The 21,942-nt window shown below is 37.6% G+C and overlaps 1 protein-coding gene across 15 annotated transcripts in view; it reads left to right on the top strand.

Moving 5' to 3' along the window:
- The window catches only part of LOC138201885 (calcium-activated potassium channel subunit alpha-1a-like), an 83,625-nt gene that overhangs the window by 31,152 nt on the left and 30,531 nt on the right, over positions 1-21,942 (top strand). For 12 of the 15 annotated variants that reach the window (XM_069155413.1, XM_069155417.1, XM_069155415.1 and 9 more), the window contains exons 4-16: positions 5,481-5,574; positions 5,666-5,777; positions 11,932-12,007; positions 13,104-13,179; positions 13,347-13,517; positions 15,285-15,376; positions 19,109-19,219; positions 19,368-19,473; positions 19,575-19,657; positions 20,176-20,245; positions 20,445-20,600; positions 20,815-20,924; positions 21,474-21,542. In XM_069155413.1, coding sequence (XP_069011514.1) covers positions 5,481-5,574; positions 5,666-5,777; positions 11,932-12,007; positions 13,104-13,179; positions 13,347-13,517; positions 15,285-15,376; positions 19,109-19,219; positions 19,368-19,473; positions 19,575-19,657; positions 20,176-20,245; positions 20,445-20,600; positions 20,815-20,924; positions 21,474-21,542 — 1,326 coding nt within the window. Of the gene's footprint in view, positions 1-4,908; positions 4,932-5,480; positions 5,575-5,665; positions 5,778-11,931; positions 12,008-13,103; positions 13,180-13,346; positions 13,518-15,284; positions 15,377-15,461; positions 15,554-19,108; positions 19,220-19,367; positions 19,474-19,574; positions 19,658-20,175; positions 20,246-20,444; positions 20,601-20,814; positions 20,925-21,473; positions 21,543-21,942 lie in introns of those variants that run through there. The other 3 variants (XM_069155414.1, XM_069155426.1, XM_069155428.1) reach the window with 2 other exon arrangements.

Raw genomic sequence — 21,942 nt, forward strand, 5'->3', positions numbered from 1 at the left:
TTACAACCAGGAGCCATATAAACGGAAAATAAGAACAGTAGTCGCATATACCTATCGATTAAAAAAGAAATAATAATAATTTTTACGACTATTTGAAAATCATGGTAGCATCCCTAATCTATACCAACCAGAGCAGGTCTGAAGACGGACTGATAAAACTGAAAAATCAAGAAACGAGAAGCATGTCTCACATTTTGTCCTGCTGTCCCTGTCCTCTAAGCAAAGTAGCTCAAATCTTAGTAGCTTTATTCAAACTTAATGTTTATATGTGGACCGTTTTCTCAGTAAAATAAACATATGAATTTACTTATACACTGTATATTGCAGTCTAAATCTATAATAGCCCTGCTGGAAAAATGATGTTGCTTCAGTTGAAAAGATTATTAAGTGTTGCCTACACACATAAATCCTCATGCACATATAGAATTGGCCTTAATAACACTGCTTTGTGCTTGCTATATAGGATTCAAGAATACATACTGGATGGTTTTTTGGTTTGTTTGTTTTTGTTTTATCCAATCCCCTTCCAGGTAAACTGATCTGGGCTTACTGGAAATCTCTGGTGGCGAGCAGCCAGTGCTCAGAGATGATATTTGTTTAATCTCTGTTATGAAAGGATCAGACGCTCAGACAGGCAGGAAAGTCCAAAGTTCCTGTTGCAAACAATCACCATCGTTCATCAGACTCGAGGAAGCGGAAGACCCTTTTAGCAACATGCGCGACAGCGTACTGTTACTGCAGCCCGGTGGTGTTTGGACAGGAAGGGCCATTAAGAGCGTAGAGCAAAATACACCAGCATGAAAGCTTCCATCAACCCCAGAGGGAGTCCCCACTAGGAGCAATGTTAAGGCAGAGAGGAGAAAATGGGCTGTAAACTGGTGTGATCAGGCTCGTGGTCCTAGAGGCAAGTTGTTTGTTATTTCATAAGACCACATACAGCTGAGGGCTTGGCTTGCTCTGATGTAGTTTGCAAGCATGATCTCATTTCATTATCTGCACAAGCTCAGGTAGAGTTACATCCTCACTGATGCCAGCTGTGGCCTCCCGTTCTTAGAACTTACTTGCTGCAGCGCCCGATACCTTTGCACCTGATGAAGGATGACCTTCAAACTCTCCCTTTAACCTTTTCATACATTTGAAAAGGAATTGTTAAATACACAATGAGGAGTGATGCCGCAGCACCTGTCCGATTACTTATATTCATATCCATCCTACAAGGCTCTCTATCTAAATTTTCATTCAGTCTTGTCCAAGTCTTTTCTATTATTCAGACAGCATTTTTTTTTTCCTTACCTGTCGGGCCCAATAAGCTTGGTACTTAAGGCAAAAGAGCAGCCAGTTAGCTGCTCTCTTGCGTGCTTCTAAGTGGCAGCAGACTGTAACAGATACAGCGCTTCCTGTAATTAGTCCTGTGGGGCTGCTGAGGCTGTTGTATGATGGACAGGCTGACCCAAGTAGAAGCGACAGAGAGGGACATCAACACAGCAGACCCACTTAGATGCAAAGAAGTGCTCAAACGGTGAGGAGCAGAGATGAAGAGGCCAGTTTGGTTTGAGAGGGAGTTTTACTTCATAAATCTTTGGTTGTGTCTTACTTTGCACCCACGACTTCTGTAGCCACATTGTAAGTCAGGATGATATGTATTATTGTTTCATCCGTGTTGAAGGAGGATGTCAAGCCTAAACATGGACTACTGAACAAATTAGGTCGATACTGCAGTGTATTTAAAGCTAGTGTTGAATGTTTGATCAGATTCTTAGTCTTGTTTAATCGTTTTTTTTAATACATTTTTTTTTTTAAATACTACCTTTTTTTTTTTTTTTTACTGATTTCTTTGGACAATCAGAAACTCCACAAAAACCTGACAGACCTGTGGTTGGCAGAGTCCTCTTTAACCTGCAATAACTCGGGCCAGCTATAAGAAGTTGTAAATACAACATTGACAATGACATTATCACTCTTAAGATGATATTTTGAGTGCATTGGGGAAAAGCTGCCCATATACACATCCAGCAGTTATTGTTCAGTTAGAATTGTGGTGAATGAAAGTTAAGTGTTTGACTCCATTTATTAATCTCCTTTTAGCTCTGTTTTGATCTCCAGCTCCTCAGAAAATGATCTTTTAGCTGGTAGATGTTAAACTTGGCAAATTCCCATCGCTATGCAGACGACACCCAGCTATTTACCTATTAAGTCAAATGAAACAAATACTTTCATAGAAAACTTGTATATTCCTTACATCATAGTGGCACCTGTGCTGACAATTTAAAATGATAACTGGTTTAAGTAATCTTTGTGACTTTTCCCCCCATCAGTGGATTCAGCATTTGTGCAGCTTCTTTTTTTTTTTTAAGGTTCTACGCCTTAAAATGAATCTTGCAGCACCATCAGAAAGCATTAAGGCTCCCTACATGTGAGCTGATCTGTCCTGTTTGATCTGAACCTGAACTGAATGAAGGACAGACGGAGACACCAGTGCTGCTGTGGGCTAGGGGGGTTGTCTGATCCATAACAGGCTTAGTCCTCTTCCAACCCAGGCCTACCGGAACTCAATTATTTAGCACTGCAGGTCTGCCTCCGCTATATGGTCTGTCACCCTGCAATGACAGGGATTTGCTGGGCTGATGTGTCATTACAGCGAATGCGGGCAGAACTATCTGGCATGTTATGACTATTCTTACAGATGTCAGAGGATTTTTTTTTTTTTCGCTTTTAATAATAATCAAGATGAAAAACAGCTGAATCTAACAATTCCTTTAGTGAAAATGTATGTCTCGGCTTGATTTTAAAAAGCAGGAAATAATCATACAAAACATGCTACCAAGCTGATAACATGCAGCATATTGGAGACAAACATACAGTAAATTACAATACAATCAAACCATTGAACAAAGGTTTAGTGCTTCACTATTCTACTTTGGTATTTTAACAACAATAAGCTTTACGTTTTGTAAAATATTTCACAAAGGTGCCTTTTTTGCCGTCAAGAAAAGGGTATGTGTCGCTCTGCTTTAAGGGTGCTTAAAATTTGAACTCAAGATTATACTATCAATTACTTTCATTTTTACCAGCTTTCTATACACTTTGTTGAATTTGGGCTTTGTGGAGCACCCTTTACCCCACATTTAAGGTAGCTTATGGTTTTTAAAGCACAAACTCGGCAATAAATTTATCTTCTCATTAAGTCCAAAGCTGCGTAATACACAGGTGTGTAATACATCCATCGGTCCACTAGAGGATACCGTGTCAGTGTCACGTGTAGCCTTGCCTAGGTGTGAAAAGAACACATTTGGTTTAGGTATCAAAAACTGCACGGTTAGGTTCAGGAAAAGCTCATGTTTCGCTTAAAAAAAAAAGCGTAAAAAGATTTTACATAAGTAACATTATGCATGTTACATAAGCTAAATACATAATGTTTTGTGCGGAACTTACTTACATTTATCCAGATTGACCTTTGCCTTCCAGCTCCGAGATTGTCTGGGTGAAAGTCTTGTGTTTGTTCCATCTAACCTCCTCCACATGTGGACGTGTGGATGTCTCTTTGTGCTTCATCACATCGCCTTCTTTGTGACCCTGGTCATATTTAGTCTATTCTTCACGCCAGGCCAAGGCCAAACGGGACACTGACATGGCATCCTCTGGTGGACTGACATGTCTATTACACGATACCACAAGCAGGAACTCCTATGAAAGTCATCAAATCTTTTAGTTATTATCACTTGAAATATTATTGTAGAACATTTCAAGGTTATAAAAGTTGTTGGCTGCTGCAGAAAATGTAACAAAGCTATAATACAGTCTATTCACAGGTACAATTTTAATCACTTTAGAGAACCTGGAGTAATACTCAGTGCTGATGAGGACTTTTCTAAATACTGCTTCAATTAGATGATGAAATGTGACGGTTGTGTGAGGCAGATGCAGATGGTTTGTCTTCTTTATCACATCACCAACCTCTTGATCATCGAACAGAAGATCTACAGAGTGTCACTGCTGTGAATTAGATCAGTTCAGAATAATCCCCCAGGTACTTTAATGTCACTTATCATGGAGTTTTGTTTTTTTTACATAACAAAAGCAATTTGCTTTAATCTGAGTGGTATTAAACGGCACAGGCGAACTGCAGCTGTTGAGTGATGTGGTGCGCATTAGTGAAGCTGAAGTGTGCTGGCACTGCAGGTAGAGGACTAGCACAGACAACAAACAAACGAACAAGAAGGACAAACATGAGTCATTGCAACTTGTGCTTTAGGGCAGCGGCGCTCAACACGTATCTTGTCTTGTGACCCCCTAAATTGAAGAAATACATCTTTGTAGCAGCTCATCGTGTGTCCACAAATTGTAACACTGAACTCGAGAGTAATTTTTCCTTTTCACAGTTGTTTATTTTAGAGGCCTGATAAACCAAAAGACATCTTCTAATACCTTGATTTTTTACAAGAAATGATCCAAATGAACTCAAGATATTCATTTATATTTAAAATGCAAAAATTCTCAAATTTGAGAAGCTTAAACGAGCAAGAATTATTAAATAGAATCAAGATTGTTGTTCATGAATTTTCTGTCAACTAATCACATCACAGGCTGATTGTTTCATCACTACAGTGCTGAATTTCATTTTTAACACAACTAACCATGATTGTTCTATTAGAAATAATTCTCTTCTGTTTTCATTTATTTTATTTATTCAAATGATTAAGTAATCCCCATCATAGCTGTGCACTCAGTTAATTAACACTTTTTCTCCACAGTATTGTAAAATATTGAATGTACAGTAAGCCTGTGGTTTCGTAATATATAAAGAGGCTAATTTCAACTTCCAGGTCATTAATTAGTAGCACACAGTCATACTAACCTATTATATTCACATTTACTTGGTTAATTATTTCTCTTTATTTGAATTCTTAGTGCCAGATACAAGCTTTTTGAGGGTGAGACTTCACTGCATTGCTAGCATTTGCTATGGCTGCCTGATTTCATAAAAGACTAAATGAACCCTGCATGCATTTAACCCTTAAACTACTGCTTTGGCTCTGCATTTCCATCTTTGACCTAATATTTGCAGTACATGATATGTTGTCTGTGAGATGGGAAATGCTGAAAGGAAAGCAGCACCATTTCCATTATGGAAGATTGCTCTTGGAATACAACATATTCCTGAGACAGATTGTATTGCAGTTATTTAAGGGTTAATCAGGTATTCTAACAAGTTATTGCTTGTGTGACAATAAATGCATGCCCTTTCTCAACAGAAAAAAAAACACTGGAAATGACCAACTATTGCACTTTTTTTTGAACACGTATGTTTCTCTTCTTTTGGAAATCTTAAAAATGCATTTTCAGGAAAAGAAGAATGCATCTTTTATACTTTATTGTTAATGAAACATGTTATAATATATACATTTTACCACGTGTTTTGTTACTTGACTGTTGGTCCCTGCCCTTGGACATAAACATATTTTTGTTTTTGTCTCTAATAGTCCTATTGAGTCCTGTCAGAACTTCTACAAAGACTTCACGTTGCAGATCGACATGGCATTCAACGTGTTCTTCTTGCTGTACTTCGGTCTCCGTGTAAGTAAAACAGTAAGGTCACTGCATTTTTGTTTGAAGAACAAAAAAATGTGTTGAATTTTTTTCTTATCTTTATCCCTCATTGTCACAGTTTATCGCTGCCAATGACAAGCTGTGGTTCTGGTTGGAGGTGAACTCGGTGGTGGACTTCTTCACGGTTCCTCCAGTGTTTGTGTCAGTGTACTTGAACAGGAGCTGGCTTGGTAAGGAAGCACACTTCGTTCCCACAGTGGCTCAGTTGAGCGTTTATATTACCAGCAGCCTGTGGTGCCACCCAGTGGATTTTACGGGTCTAACATCTGTCACTGAACGCGCCAGATAATCTCAGCACATCACTAAAGCTGTAAAAAGGGAACTTCTTGGTGTTTTGTGGTCATGTACGTGGGCACACCTACACTGTCAGCCATATGAGTTTGATACTTTTGTCTTGAAATGAACTTTATGTTGTGATGTTGCATGATGTGCATGAAAAATGTGATTGATTGTCACAGTCATACATAATAGTGCATCAAATTAACAACTTTGCTACAGCACAGCATGGAAACTGATTAGCATGGTGACTCCAAAGCTTTATGAGCTCTATTTGTTAAACTCAATCTGATTGGCTTGACAACAGTATCAAATATTGTATGGCTGACCTGGGGTGTGCCATTGATGGAAGTTGATTTTTGAACTTTGGCAGCGCGTTGTGGTCAGCACTGGGCATTGTGCTTGTCATTCACATGCCCTCCACCTCTCCAGCAGAGCCCTCCAGCACACCTGCAATAACACTCCAATGAAATAATGCTGGGATTGAAAAATACACGAATGGGTAAAAAAAAAAAAGAAAAAGGTAATAGGCTTTGTTGGGGGCTTGAGCGCTAGAATAGAAGTCAATCTGCTAAATGTGTGAACTCATCACTCGGAGAGGTCTGTGAGGAATTACAGGATTAAAGGAGATCATTTTTTTTTTTTTTTTTTTTACTGCGTTTCAGGTTTTTATAGCTGCTTTTTCTTCTCCTGTCAGCTGAGGAACGCACCTGCCATGCAGCCAGCACCTGCCCCTCTCTCAGCACCGTACCCCCTCCTCTTTAGACTCAGTGTGACAGCCTGATGGGTACAGTTGCATAATATGTCTGTGTATTTTCCCTCAGCTGATGCACTGTGACTTGTGGTATGAGGACAACAAAAGTAGTAAAAGGTAATGCTGCTCAGTGATGCCATCTAGTGGACGTGTGGGAGTACAGTTGCCATTTAAGCTGATACAACTTTGAGTGTTGATATCGTTGTTAGCTACGTTGTACTGTACAGATAGTTATTGGTACGTACACGGAACATATAGAGCGGTCTTTTTGTCATAGTGTTAGTACTATGCCTGGATTTCTTATTTGGTATAATTTCTGTCATTTCCTGTGGCCATATCACATGCTGAATATCAAAATATGTTCAATATATATTGTCTTATTTAGTGTCCTACTTTTCAGTGCAGCTTGACTTCTACTCTGCTTTAGTGCTAATTTAGATTTTGTGTCTTTTTTTGTTGTTGCTTGTCACTTGAACACATGACATATGGTTGTCTATACCCACTCTTAGGTCTCCTCTCATTTAGGTCTGTTAGGATGGATAGTGTGTTAAGACAGAAGAATATTTATTTTAAATAAGTGACGTATAAACTTACTGTAACATCAGTAAATGTGAACATAGTCAGAGCAGTAGACTTTTGGGCTAAAATGGGCATTTCTAAATATGTCCCAAAATCCATTGTGATGTTTTGGCCAGCAAACAATAGATTCCAAAGATATTTATTTTTACAATGATATTAAAGTAAGAAGCGCAGACAATATTCAAGTTTAAGAAGCAGGTAGCTGCAAATGTTTTAGTATTTTGCCTGAAAAGTGATGCAAATCACGACTAGATCATCAAATGTTTGCAGATTATTTTGGTTTATATTGACTAAGCAATCAGCCAACTACTCATTTCTGCTGTGGTTTACAAGATATCGCAATATTTTCTCATCATTACTCATATTACAGACACTTAGAGCCTTCTGAGAATCAGCCTCTAAAACAAACTGCTTGGGGTTCAGTTGTTAGTTTTTAGTTAGTTTATGTTTGTCATGGTGCTGGTGATTGTTTTGCCTTGATTTTCCAGATATCCCGGCTCCAACAGCAGTGTAAGCAGCACTGCGATGCTGTTGTTGCCTACACCACCCTGTTGTTGTGCTGTTACTGTCTGTGTAGGCGTAGGAGCCATTTTTTTTGTTGTCTGCTCAGCCCACATGACTCTCACTTTACTGTATTTCACACAAACCAGCATACAGCACTTCCTGTCACACACCAGGTGCTGAGAGAGAGGTATGTATACAAACTTAAATATACAAGGTGCACAGGTGCAGACGGGAATTTGGTCTTCTATAAGGGCCTTTCCAGAAAAGACATTTTGACAATGTGACTGGATGAAAAGCAGAGGTGTAAAAGATAACAAATATTGGTTATAATAATAATGAATTACATTTATCTTCAGTTTTAGGTTATTTCTAATACTGACTCACTTTAATGTATTTCTGTGATACTTCAGTAGAACAGAGCATTTAGTAGTAGCACCTTTGCTTTTCTGCAAGTCAAACTGTCTGCTATGAAAAGTCTGTCTGCATCCAAAGTAAACAAATATTGTTATTATTTAGAACTGAACACTGACAATGAAAACATTTTCTGACATTTTCTTTATTTCCCCAGTGCAAAAAAGAAAATCCTATATCCTCAATTGGTTGTGGAGGATTAGTGATTGATTTTGTGTTCGGTCAAACGGAGGTCAAACAGGTGATGAGGTCGTAACCAGCTCAGTGGGGCCTGGTTGCAGCTGTCAGTCTCCCTCCTCTCATCCAAATCCATATTTCAGCAGGCGTTCAGCCAATCTGTCAATCTGCCAATCCTCCTGTCTGAACGTTTTGACACAAATACGGTCACGGTATGCGCTAATATTCTCATACACTAACACGCTCATTGATGCACGCCAGGCTTCTCGGTGCGAGCATGACACACATTCTGGATGTTACGTAGAATATGTTCTCAGATATTTCGTGCACAAACAACCTGCAGTGGCTAATAAGAGTATTTACTGCAGAGTCTGGGGCTTAGAGACTAACATTTCCTTACTTTTCTTTTCTTTCTTAAATATGAGCATCCCATTCATCTGCGACAGTGAAAAGAACTCAGAGCGACATTACTCCTCCAGATAAGATACTCATGTCTTGGTGGCAGCCACATGCGGCACCTTTTTCCTCCAGAGTGCAAGTAAAAAAAACAAAAAAACGAAAGAGGGTTTCAGTATTAAACTGTCCACTGAAACAAACTGTCCAAAGTAGCGGTTCATAACTGTGTTCAGGAGCCCAGAGGTTGCAGGTACAGGGCTGCAGGATAATGAATGGAAAAGGAAAGAGGGGTTTTACTTTTGAGGTCTGTCATTTTGTGTTAATGGTCGAGGAATTTTACTGGAAGTAACTATTGAAGTACAGTTCTGAGGCAAGTTGTTTTTGTTTAGTTTGGTGTCTTGAGTTTACCAGCAGTTAATTGGTTTCATGTTTCCTTGACAAAGGAGCTCAGTTTTAACCCACATAGTGTTTTATTATTGCAAACTTTATGATCAAACTTTGAATCATATGTTTAATCATCAGCAAACTTGATATTTTTGCATGTTCATCTGACTTGCTTTGCTCTGGCTAAAAAAAACTGTCTTGGTCAGAGGTTTCCAATCTTGTTGGCTTGTCACACTTCAATCTGAGGATTGTCTCCGTGTGATCCCTCGTTGCTGGATGCCTCGTCTTCCAGTTACAACAAGTTTAACTTGCAAGTTATATTTTTAATGATTTTGACATAATCTCAAAGAAGCAAAATAATCCACTGATAAGATTAGAGGAAAGTCTGACCTTTTTCAGCTTTCTTGTTCTGTTATTAATCTTGCAAAGTTTTTACACAACATTTTCAACAACCTTATGCAAAATGTACCATGATCGAATTTAGTTGATTTGTTGTCAAATAAACTACAAAGTACTACTAACTACTAAGTGCTAACATTGTTATACAAAATCATGTTTATTTAAAAAAAAAACAACACGTCTCATTTGTTTCTTTATATGTCTCTGAAAATATTTAAATCATTATTTCATTCAATCTACTCACTCTACAGAAATATAATGAAAGGATTTACAACTCAGAAAGTGACTAATATTTCATATTTGTACTCACATTTGAGACTGAACGCTGTAGATTTTGTATTTCCTGTCTGTACGGTGACATCTTTCATGCTACGCACTTAATTTTAACGTCAGCTCCAATAACAGTTATTACATCAACTGTGATTAATTTAGGGATTATTTCAGAATCACTAAATCCATAGAAAAACACAATGTCTGCCAAAGCCTCTCATCTTTCCATACACAGCTTTAGTGGCTGTTCACATGACTTGTGTTCTGCTGTAAATGTGACACAGAGCTACACGCTGTTCTTGTCCAAGATTAGAGAATGAAATTTGGTTTGCCAGCAGCAGTTGTGGTGTTATAGGCCTGAGATGTAGGTTACATTGTGAAGCCAGCTGATGGCCTCTTCCTTTTCCTGGATGATTCCTAAAGGAGCTTACACTCTAATATCCTGATGGGAAAAGGGTTTGCTTTAAGCTCGCCGAGTCGCCTGATCGCCACGAGAACACTGTGAAGGTCCGAAGTAAATCAGATCAAAATGCTTCTTCAAAAAAGAGCTGCTTTTGATGCCTGACTGTTGGGTGCGAATGTCGTTGAAGCATCTGACTGTTGCCGTGGCATTTTTTCTTTTTTGGACAAGGAGAACTTTTTGACACGAGTTCTTTTAAAGGCAGATGCAGAACAGTGAAGCCTTGGGCGTGAAGAAGATTTTGGACTTGATGCTGGAAACTTTTGCCTGTTATTTCTAAACATGATTCCGACGAAGATGTTAGTGTACAGGGGGCCTGATGGAGGGACGCAGTCAGACACGGTTCCTAATAGAAGAAGACGCAAGAAATCCACCGGGGAGCTCTTCCAGAAGGGCTACAGGGTCAGGATGTGCCGCGGCCAGGTCGCCGACAAAGAGGACCAGGATAGCATCTGGTACAGCTTCGGTGCATGCTTCCATGTAGTCTTCTACTGGGGTAAGACCTGCAGGTTGTGGAAAGGAGGGGAATCTCCTCTAAAGCTGAAGGTTGCCATGTCCAGAACTCTTTGGACTCTGTGTGTCAGCTGGAGCAGATTCAGGATTTGCTCTGTACTATGCTCCCCAGCTGGCAAACACTCAGTTGAAATGAAAAATTAGCTTTGGCAAGGCACGCGAAAGTTCATGTCATTTATATAAAAGCTTACGTACTTATATATTTTTTTTAGCTGAATGATTGCCTGGAACGTCTTTGATTTATGTCATTTGGCATTCACACAAATCCACTCCAGCAGGGAAATTTGTCAGCCCAATTAATACACGTGGAGATGGATTTTAGCCGATTGCTCTCTCTTGGCTGATGTGGCTTTTAGTTGTTTATGCAGCTACGACACTGGAATGGATGCAGTTTTTTTTTTTTTTTTTCAAACTGAGTTTATTCTATGAATCATTTGGCTTTTAAACTCAGGTGGGAGGTTCTTTTTTAGCCAGTTGTTTACTGCAATGTACCTAAATGAAGAAACACAAAGCACTTGTTGATCAAATGTGATTTTGTAGAAATGATTTAAGCTTTTTAGACTGAAAGGCCTCTAAATATGTAACAACAAGGCTGTTATCTAATATCAGCATGTACATATGATCCAATCAAGCGGTGATCATGGACAGAAGCTCAGGCTGGCGTTGTCGGTGCTGATTTTTGTGTCGTCCTTGACCTCTTGGCAACAGCCACTGGCTTCATTTTTTTTCTTCCCATAAATACCCTGAAATTTAGGATTTGACGTCACATCTGTTTACTGGTTCAATTCGGTGTGACCACGTCCACCTGTCTTTACTCTAATCCAGGTTTTCATCTCGTCCACGTTATCCATCAGAAATGAAGCATGTGTCGGGTAGACGCCGGTGCGTTGCGAGCCTCCTCAGATTAAAACAGGGCGTTATAAATTGATGAAGCGATAGCTGGGATGCTGAGCTAATTTACAACATTTTCCCCACTTCTTGCAAAAATATTTTTTTAATACAGTAAGCGGTTAGTTTTGCTTGATTTGCTTGTCTTGGAGATTCATTTTTTGATCAATATGAATCCAATGAAACTGATAAACATGGATGAAAGCATGAAAGGTATGAAGCTGCTGTTAAACCACAATCGAATGTCTCCGATGTTGTCTGAATTGTTACTAATGATCTCTGGTCATGTCTTTATGATCTTTTTTCCCCACAGGTTTGAGGTTTTTAAGAGCCTTAAGGTTGATACAGTTCTCAGAAATTTTACAGTTTTTGAATATACTAAAGACGAGGTAAGTGTATTATATTTTATCTTTCAGTTTTTGTTCGTGTAGCAGACTGTTTGTCGTGTTTCTGACTCGTTTTATGTGTGAACATTGCATGCAAAGGTCTATTTTGTAGCATGGTTTTCTTTTGAAAGAGAAAAGTGAGCCTTTCTGCAGAGTTTTGCCAGATGCAAAATAAGCATGCGCTTTCATTTGATTTGGTAAACATTAATATTGAGTTGAAAGCTTATTTCCCTGTACGGCAGTCAGTAATGTGCTGGGTTGTGCACACACGGCCCATTGTACTGAACCATGCAGTCTTGAATGAAACAGCTTTCTGTTCGTGCCCTTGTTGCTTAGAATTAAAGCTTTTTGCACAGATGTCAGGAAGAGCTTATAGCGTAACAAAATGCTTTAAAATAATCTCCTCAGTAGTTCACGCAGATGACAGTAAATAGAGAACACACAAAGATGCAGATTGAAGTCATGCAGGGAGTGTTTACCGCAATAGGACATGCAGTGTAATAGATTATTCAAAAAACATTGCGCCTATAAATTCTAAATTACATAGTAAATAAGAGATTTGCTCACAAAATACATTTGTTTACATTAGTCATATTTTTTTAATGGCATGAGATGAAAACGTCAGATCTTTTTGTAGATCATAAACACAATACATTTTTAATTTGTGAAAATGCTTATTTAGAAAACGATTATAGCCAAAAGTCACTATCGTGGAACATAACATACCACAACAACACGAGCAAACTATAATTCCAGATTCCAGATTTATCAGGGAAATATGTCAATCAAAGCAGGTGCAAGATTTCCACTGTGTTGTTTTGCATGTTATTGATATTACAAATCAAATAATTCAGGATGAATCCTATTCATAATTTTTTTTGTCACAATGAACAGCCTTACACTTACATTACATTATGTATGAACTATATAAAGACTGTATAATGAGTTTTATAACATGGACTGAATTCTTTTGAAAGTTTAGACTTCTTCACGTTTAGATGCACTTATTGTTCTTATACCAGCTTTATAACTATTAAAAGATATATAATATCTCGTAGTTAATATCTCATGTTTTGTTGTCTGGCTCTTTTCAAAAAAGCAACTCGATTAAGCTGGTGAACCTGTGTTCAATCTTCATAAGCACATGGCTAACTGCAGCAGGCTTCATTCATTTGGTAAGTAGGTGGCAGCCATTCACGTTAAGGAGAAAGTTTGGTGGTATAGTAAATGCCTGCTCATTATTAGTATGTATTTGAATTGCTTCGTAAAACAGGATTATACGGAGAAAATGTACAGCTGTTTGTTTTTATGATTGTTGTTTAAATCTCCACCTCTGTTCCAGGTGGAAAACTCAGGGGATCCTTGGGAAAACTTCCAAAATTCCCAAGCGCTTTCCTACTGGGAATGTGTCTACTTACTCATGGTTACAATGTCCACTGTTGGCTATGGAGACGTTTATGCCAAAACCACCCTGGGCCGCCTGTTTATGGTCTTCTTCATCCTTGGTGGTTTGGTAAAAATCCCTATCATTACTTATTCCCTGCTTAAAATCCTCCATGCAACCAGTCATCGCTCCCCACCAGGTGTTAACAAACGCCGGGACTCAACTCGGGACGCCATTCACCTCTTGTTTACGCTGAGGTGTTTTTGTGGCTCATCACAGTATGTTGCATGTCATGTCCTGTATGAGTTGTTCACATCATTGCAGCATGTATTCAGGTATAATGCTGAGGGTTTGTTTAGTTTGATGTTAATTGATTTTTTGACATGTAGAATACTTGAGAAGTTTTGCACCTGTTGTTAACTGTAAAAGTGCTGCGGTTTCAGGCGGCTCCACCCTCCCGCTTTCCCTCTCTCTTTCCAACAAACACAGTGAGATGGGGATGATTTATTATAGCCTGGCTTTATGGATGAAGCGACATTACTGTATCCCACTGTCTGCACAAATATTCAAAGGCACGTTATTGACTTATTTTCTAATCTGAAAGAACATATTCTCCCTGGGATTTACTACAGACCAAAGATCATTTAGAGGGCAAAGTTAACCGGATCATAAAGTCTTATTCGGGATGGACATAATGTAATATGGTCAAATAGGACAATAGAATGAGCTGTGTAAATGTGTCATTATGGGCAACATTAAGTTTTGTATCTCATTGGAAAGCCCACATTTTTTTGATCATTAAATTTTCAGACTTATAAGTAAACATAAATTACACTTTGGGCACAAAGGACAAAAAAAATAAGTCTTTGATGCAAACAGCCAGTAAAAAATATTCATGCTGTGCAGGCAAACATTGTCCAAACCACTAAGATTTTATTTTAATATCTTAGGGAGATCGAAAAGTTCCCCGATATACTATGCGAGGTTGAATTTGGGAGATTTGTGTTTAAAATGATGCAAAAGACACCAGCGTTTCAATCTGTAAGAATGGTGCAGCCATTAAATGAGAAGTGTTGTATGTTCAGTGGAAAATAAAACAAAATTAAACTATATATTAACCTTTCTTTATAAACTGAAAAAGCTGAGAGGTTAAAGAGCCCCTTTTGTTTTATTAGTATACAATATGGAATGAATATTTAATTTTCATAATGGTATTTGCAATCTGTTGTGGTAGTATCTTAATAAAGTTAAAACAGGATGATCTTTCATTAGCATGCAATAAACAAGCAAACATTGCAAAACTACATTTTCAGAGTTATATCTGCTTCATTTAAAATTTTACTTTATGAAAACAGTTCGTTTTTTTGTGGTATTTCACTTTGTTGTGCAGCAGCATAGAGTCTCTTAGTTCATTAAATGTTTGCCATCCATTTGGCTGAGCCATTCAAATCAACCCGACACGTGTGTTTGTTGGACAAAACATGGCACAAAAGGCTTTTTCTTGATTTTTATATTTTTTTCAATTTCTCTACCACAGATCAACATATCGCTCATCTGCTGTCATTTGTCTCCTTTTTTCTTCTAATATCTGTAAATATAAGCCTTTTTAATTTCATTTTTCATTTTCATACTTTTTCTTAATATGTGGAATGTAACTGTGAAATAAATTCACGTTACATTCACACAATATTATTCAGTTAATCTGAATGAATTACACATTTCAAATTTTCTTTTTCCATTTTCCTGTTAACAAATAAATATTAATACAACTGCTGCGCATACAGTAGTGTTCCTCTTTCAGACTTCAGGGATTTCTTTAGAGCAAAAATAGAGGACCTGCTCTTCTTTGCTTGTCTTTTTTTTAGTCTCTTCTTCTGTCTCCTATCTTCTCCTTAGGCCATGTTTGCAAGCTACGTCCCTGAAATCATAGAGTTAATAGGAAACCGCAAGAAATATGGTGGTTCCTATAGTGCGGTTAATGGGAGAAAGTAAGTATTCAAGGAGGCTCTACTGCCTCCACCGCAGTAGAACCTTCTCTGCATGCCCTTTTCTTTTTCTTTTTCATGCATGTAGGCCATGTTTGCTCGCTACGTGCCAGAAATTGCTGCTCTCATCCTTAATCGGAAGAAATATGGAGGGAGTTATAACTCGACCAGAGGCAGAAAGTAAGTCAAACAAATTAAAAACCAGCAAACTTGTAATGGTGTGGTTTTGTGTGACTCAAATGGACCTCTCATAAAGAGGTGAAATACTCTGATTTATGCTAAAATAGATGTCATGAAACTGGGATTTGAGATGTAATGATCTCAATTAGCACTAAAGTCACACTGTGACTGAAGAACTTGGCCATGATTAATGTGTTTATTGTTCTGTACTGCTACTGCTTCTATATGTGAACAAGCTGTTACTGCTGCTTGTCACGAATCAATGTCTGCTTTTACACTGCAAAGAAATCTCCATCTTAACAAGTGATTTTTGTCTATTACTGAGTCCTAAAAGTACAATTTTCATAAAACTAGAGAAAAAACCTGCTCGCCCCCAACATTTTTTCAAAGGTTTGTAGTAGTGATTGCCAGTATTTGATTCGATACGATACGATACGATATGATACACTTCATTGTCCCCATGGGGAAATGTTTGTCTTGCTGCATTTGATAGAATTCTGCCTTTTCAATCTAACAGGACTTTGGGAGCTCAAAAATAGACAAAGATATCCTTATAAGACAGATATTTTTTCAGTGCAGTCATACACAGTAGATGTATTATTGTCATGTTTAAATGTGGCACATGTCGGAGTTTCTCAATGTGATATAAACTGTGATTATCCAACTGTTTTGTTGATCTTTATGTGTAGATCCAGGAAGACTGTGTAGACTCGTCACCATTAAATCAAATGCTGACATAGCTTAGAAAAGAATGCAGACCATAAATAGTATAAAAAAATAAATAAAAAAAAAAACGTAACGGTATGGACATATACACAAATTTATGAAAAAAAACAACTTTATAATTTCTGTACAAAATGACAAAAACAATCTGGTCTCTCCCCAAGTTCACAGGTGTTTCACAGTGTATTGTAGCATGAGAAAATCCTACATGTTTTGTGGTGTCTTACTTGTACCGAGGCTGCTTAATGTCAGTGTATGTGTTTATCAAATTTGTGTTTTAAGTCACTCATTCACATGTTTTTACTTTGTTTTCCCATCCTCCTCTCTCAACCACCCAAAACGCAAATTTATATACCAGACAAATCATCTAAATAACATACAATGAATCAAATATCTGTTCAGAGGAATATCCATAGTAATATTTTAACTAAACACATTTCTATACAGGATGGGGTTGCAGATCAAACTCCTCATGGATCAGTGCAGATAGCAAGAATACAGTTTTCTCAAAGACTAAGAATTAAGCATAAATATTTTGTACTACAGTAATGAATTTGTATAAAAATTATATATATTTAATAACTGTATTTAAAACCATTTTGGCAACAATGAGTAACCATGATTATATAATATACACAATCTTACCTGTATTTTTTTTTTTAGCACTGAAGTAAAAACAAAACTCATACATTTGGTCCTGTGCCATCGCTTGCTTCATGCTGATTCTTTTTAAAAATTCTGGTTTTTCTGTGCTTGAAAATCTCTTCTGCTCTGCTTCTCTTTCTGCGCTTTGCTTTTTTTTTTTTTTTTTTTTTTTTTTTTTTTAACATTCTTGGCCTTAATCTTCAGTCTGACCTACACCCTCAGGACTAAATATAATCTTGAGTATAAAAAAAAACCAAAAAAAAAAAAACATTTTGGGAAATACTCGTATTTTCTTTCTTGTCAAACGTTAAATAAGAAGATCAATACTCTTATTTTTGTATGTTAGATATAAGGCTACCCTGCTAGCAGGAAATATGTGGGCCAGTTCCGGCAGAGATCATCATCAGCCACTTGCCGTACTGTGACTGGTTTTTCTGATATGATTAAATGCAGGTCAACTTTGCGGCTGAAATATGTTCCTGATTGCGCAATATAGGTCGTTTCTGGTTCCTGTTTAGCCTCGTGTCAGCGAGTTAGAATACAGGAATACCTGCGCTTCATTGATATGCTAACAGAGCCTATCACGCCTTCTACCTCACCTCACACTCAGCGTTGCCAGATCTACAATAATTATAGTTTTTGCACTATCATTTTACAATGTACGAAATTGCCAAATCCCAAATTGCATAGTGATTTAATCATTAGTAAACAGTCTGCTATCTTATTTTAATAAATGTCCTGACATTATCAGAATAGTACAATATGGATCCTACATCTGTGTTTATGCATCTCTTGTTATTCGACTTCTTTTCCAGCCAGTCATGCTTGGCTTAGGCATGATAAGAACATGTACGTATATAAACAGAGGCAGGTAGAAAACGCCCCCCTTAACGAAAGAAAGGTAGGCAGTACAAGGCACTACAAATGGCAGTAAAGTCTGTAAGGGGGGAGGAGGGGTGGCTCGGTGGTGTAAATTATGGACTTTCACCAGTTTTTTGTTTTTTTTACTTTTACCCAAAGTTTGATTTTCCTAAGTTAAACTACTCACATGGTGGCGCTGATGCTCTTGTATAAATCTTTGCAAGAAAGTGAATATGCACGTTTTCCAAAATGTCACACTATTCCTTTAACATATACACACCTTTGTGCCTCAAAGCTCTGTTTCTAACGATAGTGAGATTCTGCTGGATGCCTCGGTGCTCAAAACAAATTGTAGTTTATGGCTTTTGGATTCATCTGGTACTTGTAGTTGTTGACTATGTGGTAAAGAAGTCAGATTTGGTTTGGAAAACTTTCCTAAACCAAATCTGAACTTATTCTGTTGGTCCGTTTTGTAGAACATTTCCTATAGAAGCTGTATGAATTTCAAATAAAATGCTTGTCTTGTTTATCAAATTTTCTATGATTAAGAATTTTATATTTCATCGACACAGAGGTAGTATTCACAGCTGGCATGATATTAGCAGGCACCAGTTTTCATTTTTCCCATTTGGCTCCCAAAGCTTTAAATATTAATGCATGTTTATTTTTAATGTGGCTATTTTTCCAGCTGGACAGAAACGTTAGCTTCATTATTTTTCTATTTTCCACTGTCTTCTATATTTCTACTTGAGGTAACATTCATTACTCATCACTGTTTCTCCTTAAAAACTAGCAGAACAAGTAGATTCTGGTGTATATATTGTACTTTAAAGTCACAAAGACTCACTCAGCATCCAAGATAAGACGTTAACATTTTGAATTATTCCCTGTGTAATTTATAAATAAAGATATAATAAAGAAAGATGGTAACACATGTAAACTGGGTTTCTTATGTAAAGGGTTTGTGATATCTGGGAATCAAATAGGCTGTGTGCTGATTTCATAATCTCCATCTAAGTAACTGATCCTTTATAATCTGGCCCTGAAATCCACTGCAATCTCTAACCTTCTCATTCAGTCCTCACACATCACGACAGGAACATCAAACTCTCCCTTGTAACGTAGTTTTTTTTAATGATTTCCACACAGACTTCCAAACAGAGACCTAAATGTTCATTGTGTCCGTCTCATCTCAAATGTACCTCTTGATTGTAGGACAAGGATGAAGATGAAACAACAATTTGTGTTTGTGTTGTGTTGTTTTATTTTTTTGTTTGATTCCGACTGCATTTTAGTTTCATTATTATTCTGCACCTCGTTTTCCAGGCACATCGTGGTCTGTGGTCATATAACACTTGAGAGTGTGTCCAACTTTCTAAAAGACTTCCTACACAAGGACAGGGATGATGTCAATGTAGAAATTGTTTTTCTCCATAAGTAAGTACAAAACTTGATTTTGCACTTGTGTTCCTGAAAAAAACCCCAATAAATTTCATAGCACAAGATTAAAAAACAAAACAAACTTTAGAGGATTGGAAATGTTTGTCTTCAGATTTAACGGCGTCTTTTTTAAATGTTTTCTCAGTATTTCCCCTAATCTTGAGCTGGAAGCCTTGTTTAAGCGCCACTTCACCCAAGTAGAGTTTTACCAAGGATCCGTTCTAAACCCACATGACCTGGCCAGAGTCAAGGTACCCGAGAGACAATACTTCCTCCTCTGTGGCTCTGAGGTTAACTATAATACTGTTGTTGACTGTCAAATATGGATTTGAATTATTATTATTTTTTTTAGATTGAGTCAGCTGATGCCTGTTTAATCTTAGCCAACAAATACTGTGCTGATCCTGACGCAGAGGATGCCTCCAACATCATGAGGTACTGTAAACCAAACCAGATTCTCCAGGATTTAGGCTTTTCATTCTTTTGTCTTTTGTTTTTCTTGTTTGTTTTTTTGTGACCTATCAAGTTCAACTGAGTTGTATCATCTGAGAAAAATACATATTTTTGGGGTAGAAGAACAGGACAGTATTGGATGGGGAAACTGTTGTTTTAATGTGTTTCAGATTTTTTTTTTTCATGTGGTTAATATGTGCGAGTACAAAATGCTTTCAGAATTGATAGGAACTCTGTTTCAGGCTCAGAAATCATCCCAAAAACCTACAGAGGAACAGTTTCTTTTGTAGAACCTCCTCACCTGGCAACTAAAATTCACTTAAGAGTAGCAAATTGTATTATTAAATGTTATAAATACACATAAAAGCTTAATGGAGAATTGCATTTAGGGTTTAAGGCTCAGAAGTTCGAAATTCATAAAATATCACAGGCGCATCACAAAAAAGGAAACATTTTGCAAATGTTCTGACTTTTTCTTGTCTTTTTTTGTGCTGAATCAGGGTGATATCTATCAAGAACTACCATCCAAAGATCAGAATAATTACTCAAATGTTGCAGTACCACAATAAGGTTGGTGTTCATTAACTACAAAGTTAAAATCGAGTCATCGGTTAGATATTTGTTACTGCTGCATGTGCAAAATGCTTTTCAGAATGCTGTATTTTAGTATTTGGTATTGAAACTATGTTTGGGCAATTTAAAATGGTATAACGTAGATAATACAAGATGTAACATGTATTATTAAAATCTTGTTTTTCCTCTGCTTAAGGCACACCTTTTGAACATCCCGAGCTGGAACTGGAAGGAGGGAGATGACGCCATTTGCCTTGCGGAGCTGAAGCTCGGGTTCATTGCCCAGAGCTGCCTGGCTCAGGGCCTCTCCACCATGCTGGCCAACCTGTTTTCCATGAGGTCCTTCATTAAGGTAGCCACAACTAAGATGTGTCCATCTGTGCTCACTGGAATAAGTTAAAAAGTAAAGTTAGCCATAAACAAAGTCAGAATAGATTAAACCAGATGAGGCCTGTATGCAGCATCTGGTGAGTGGGTAGGGATGAAAAAAGTAAACTGAACTTTCATTACTTTTATTTTTTTTGGTGGTATTTTTGTAACGGTACAATCTTGTGTCTTTGTCATAGATTGAGGAGGACACATGGCAGAAGTATTACCTTGAAGGAGTAGCCAATGAGATGTACACAGAGTACCTGTCGAGTGCCTTTGTGGGTTTGTCCTTCCCTGTGATTTGCGAGTAAGTGCCCATAAACATCTGTTTTCTTTTCTCCTACATTTTGTTTTGTGTTTCCTGGGTTACAAATAATGTACACATTGTGACATTTAGCATGGTAGTTTATACAAGTAGTTTTATTTTTCCCAAGATTATCTTATTTCAAAATTATTAATCAGTTCTCTTCAGATAGCAGTGTATCATCTTGACATGTCAATTTCTTTGTTTTATTTTACTGTGTTAATGTGAAAGAAACAAAAGGCTTTTTTTCCCCCTCAATCCTTGGAAGTCCACATCAAAAATCACGATATTAAATGTAATAAATAATCATCGTAATTTTGAGAACAAAAAAAGCAACCACTGACATGCATATAAATGGGACAAAATCCTATATTGTTTACCCCATATTTAAATATTAACTACACGTGTCCATAAAAATCAGGTTCCCAGCCTCAGAAATATAAATCATACCTTGAAGTAGAATTTTTTTTTCTCGGAGCTAAGGGGATTTTCAGAAAGCTACAAATATTTAGTGTGCATGAGGTCTAATTATATTGTTATTCTCTTTTGCAGGCTCTGCTACGTGAAGCTAAAGCTACTACTGATAGCTATAGAGTACAAGTCTGATATAAGGGAGAGCAGGTAAGTGGAGCTGCTCACAGCGGGTCATTGGGAGTCATTCAAATTCATGGGTGCAAAAACTTGAATACGCAGGTGTGTTTGCTGTTAGTGTTTGCTTTCAGTGATGAAGCTGCTTTGAATCAGCTTCCCTGCTCGGCTGCAAACACAAGGGCTCTGGAAAATGTGCTAAATTGGTGTCTAAATTGGTTTATTTTCGCAGACATCACAGGGCCCTCTGATAACATCCTGACAAATTAATGGGGACGGTGGCAGTTGGTTTCTTTAAGCACAGCAGACGCTTTGTTTTAGTGCTTCCTCTAATGCACTGATGCTCATTTACACCCTCTGAAGTGTCACCGCTATCTGCTTTCATCAACTTAATTTAATAAACAGAGGCTATCCTGCCAAATGAGTTGCGAAA

This window comes from Embiotoca jacksoni, unplaced genomic scaffold (genome assembly GCF_022577435.1).
Source record: "Embiotoca jacksoni isolate LCO1_2020_lvr unplaced genomic scaffold, fEmbJac1.0.p SCAF_20, whole genome shotgun sequence".
NCBI classification, from domain to species: domain Eukaryota; kingdom Metazoa; phylum Chordata; class Actinopteri; family Embiotocidae; genus Embiotoca; species Embiotoca jacksoni.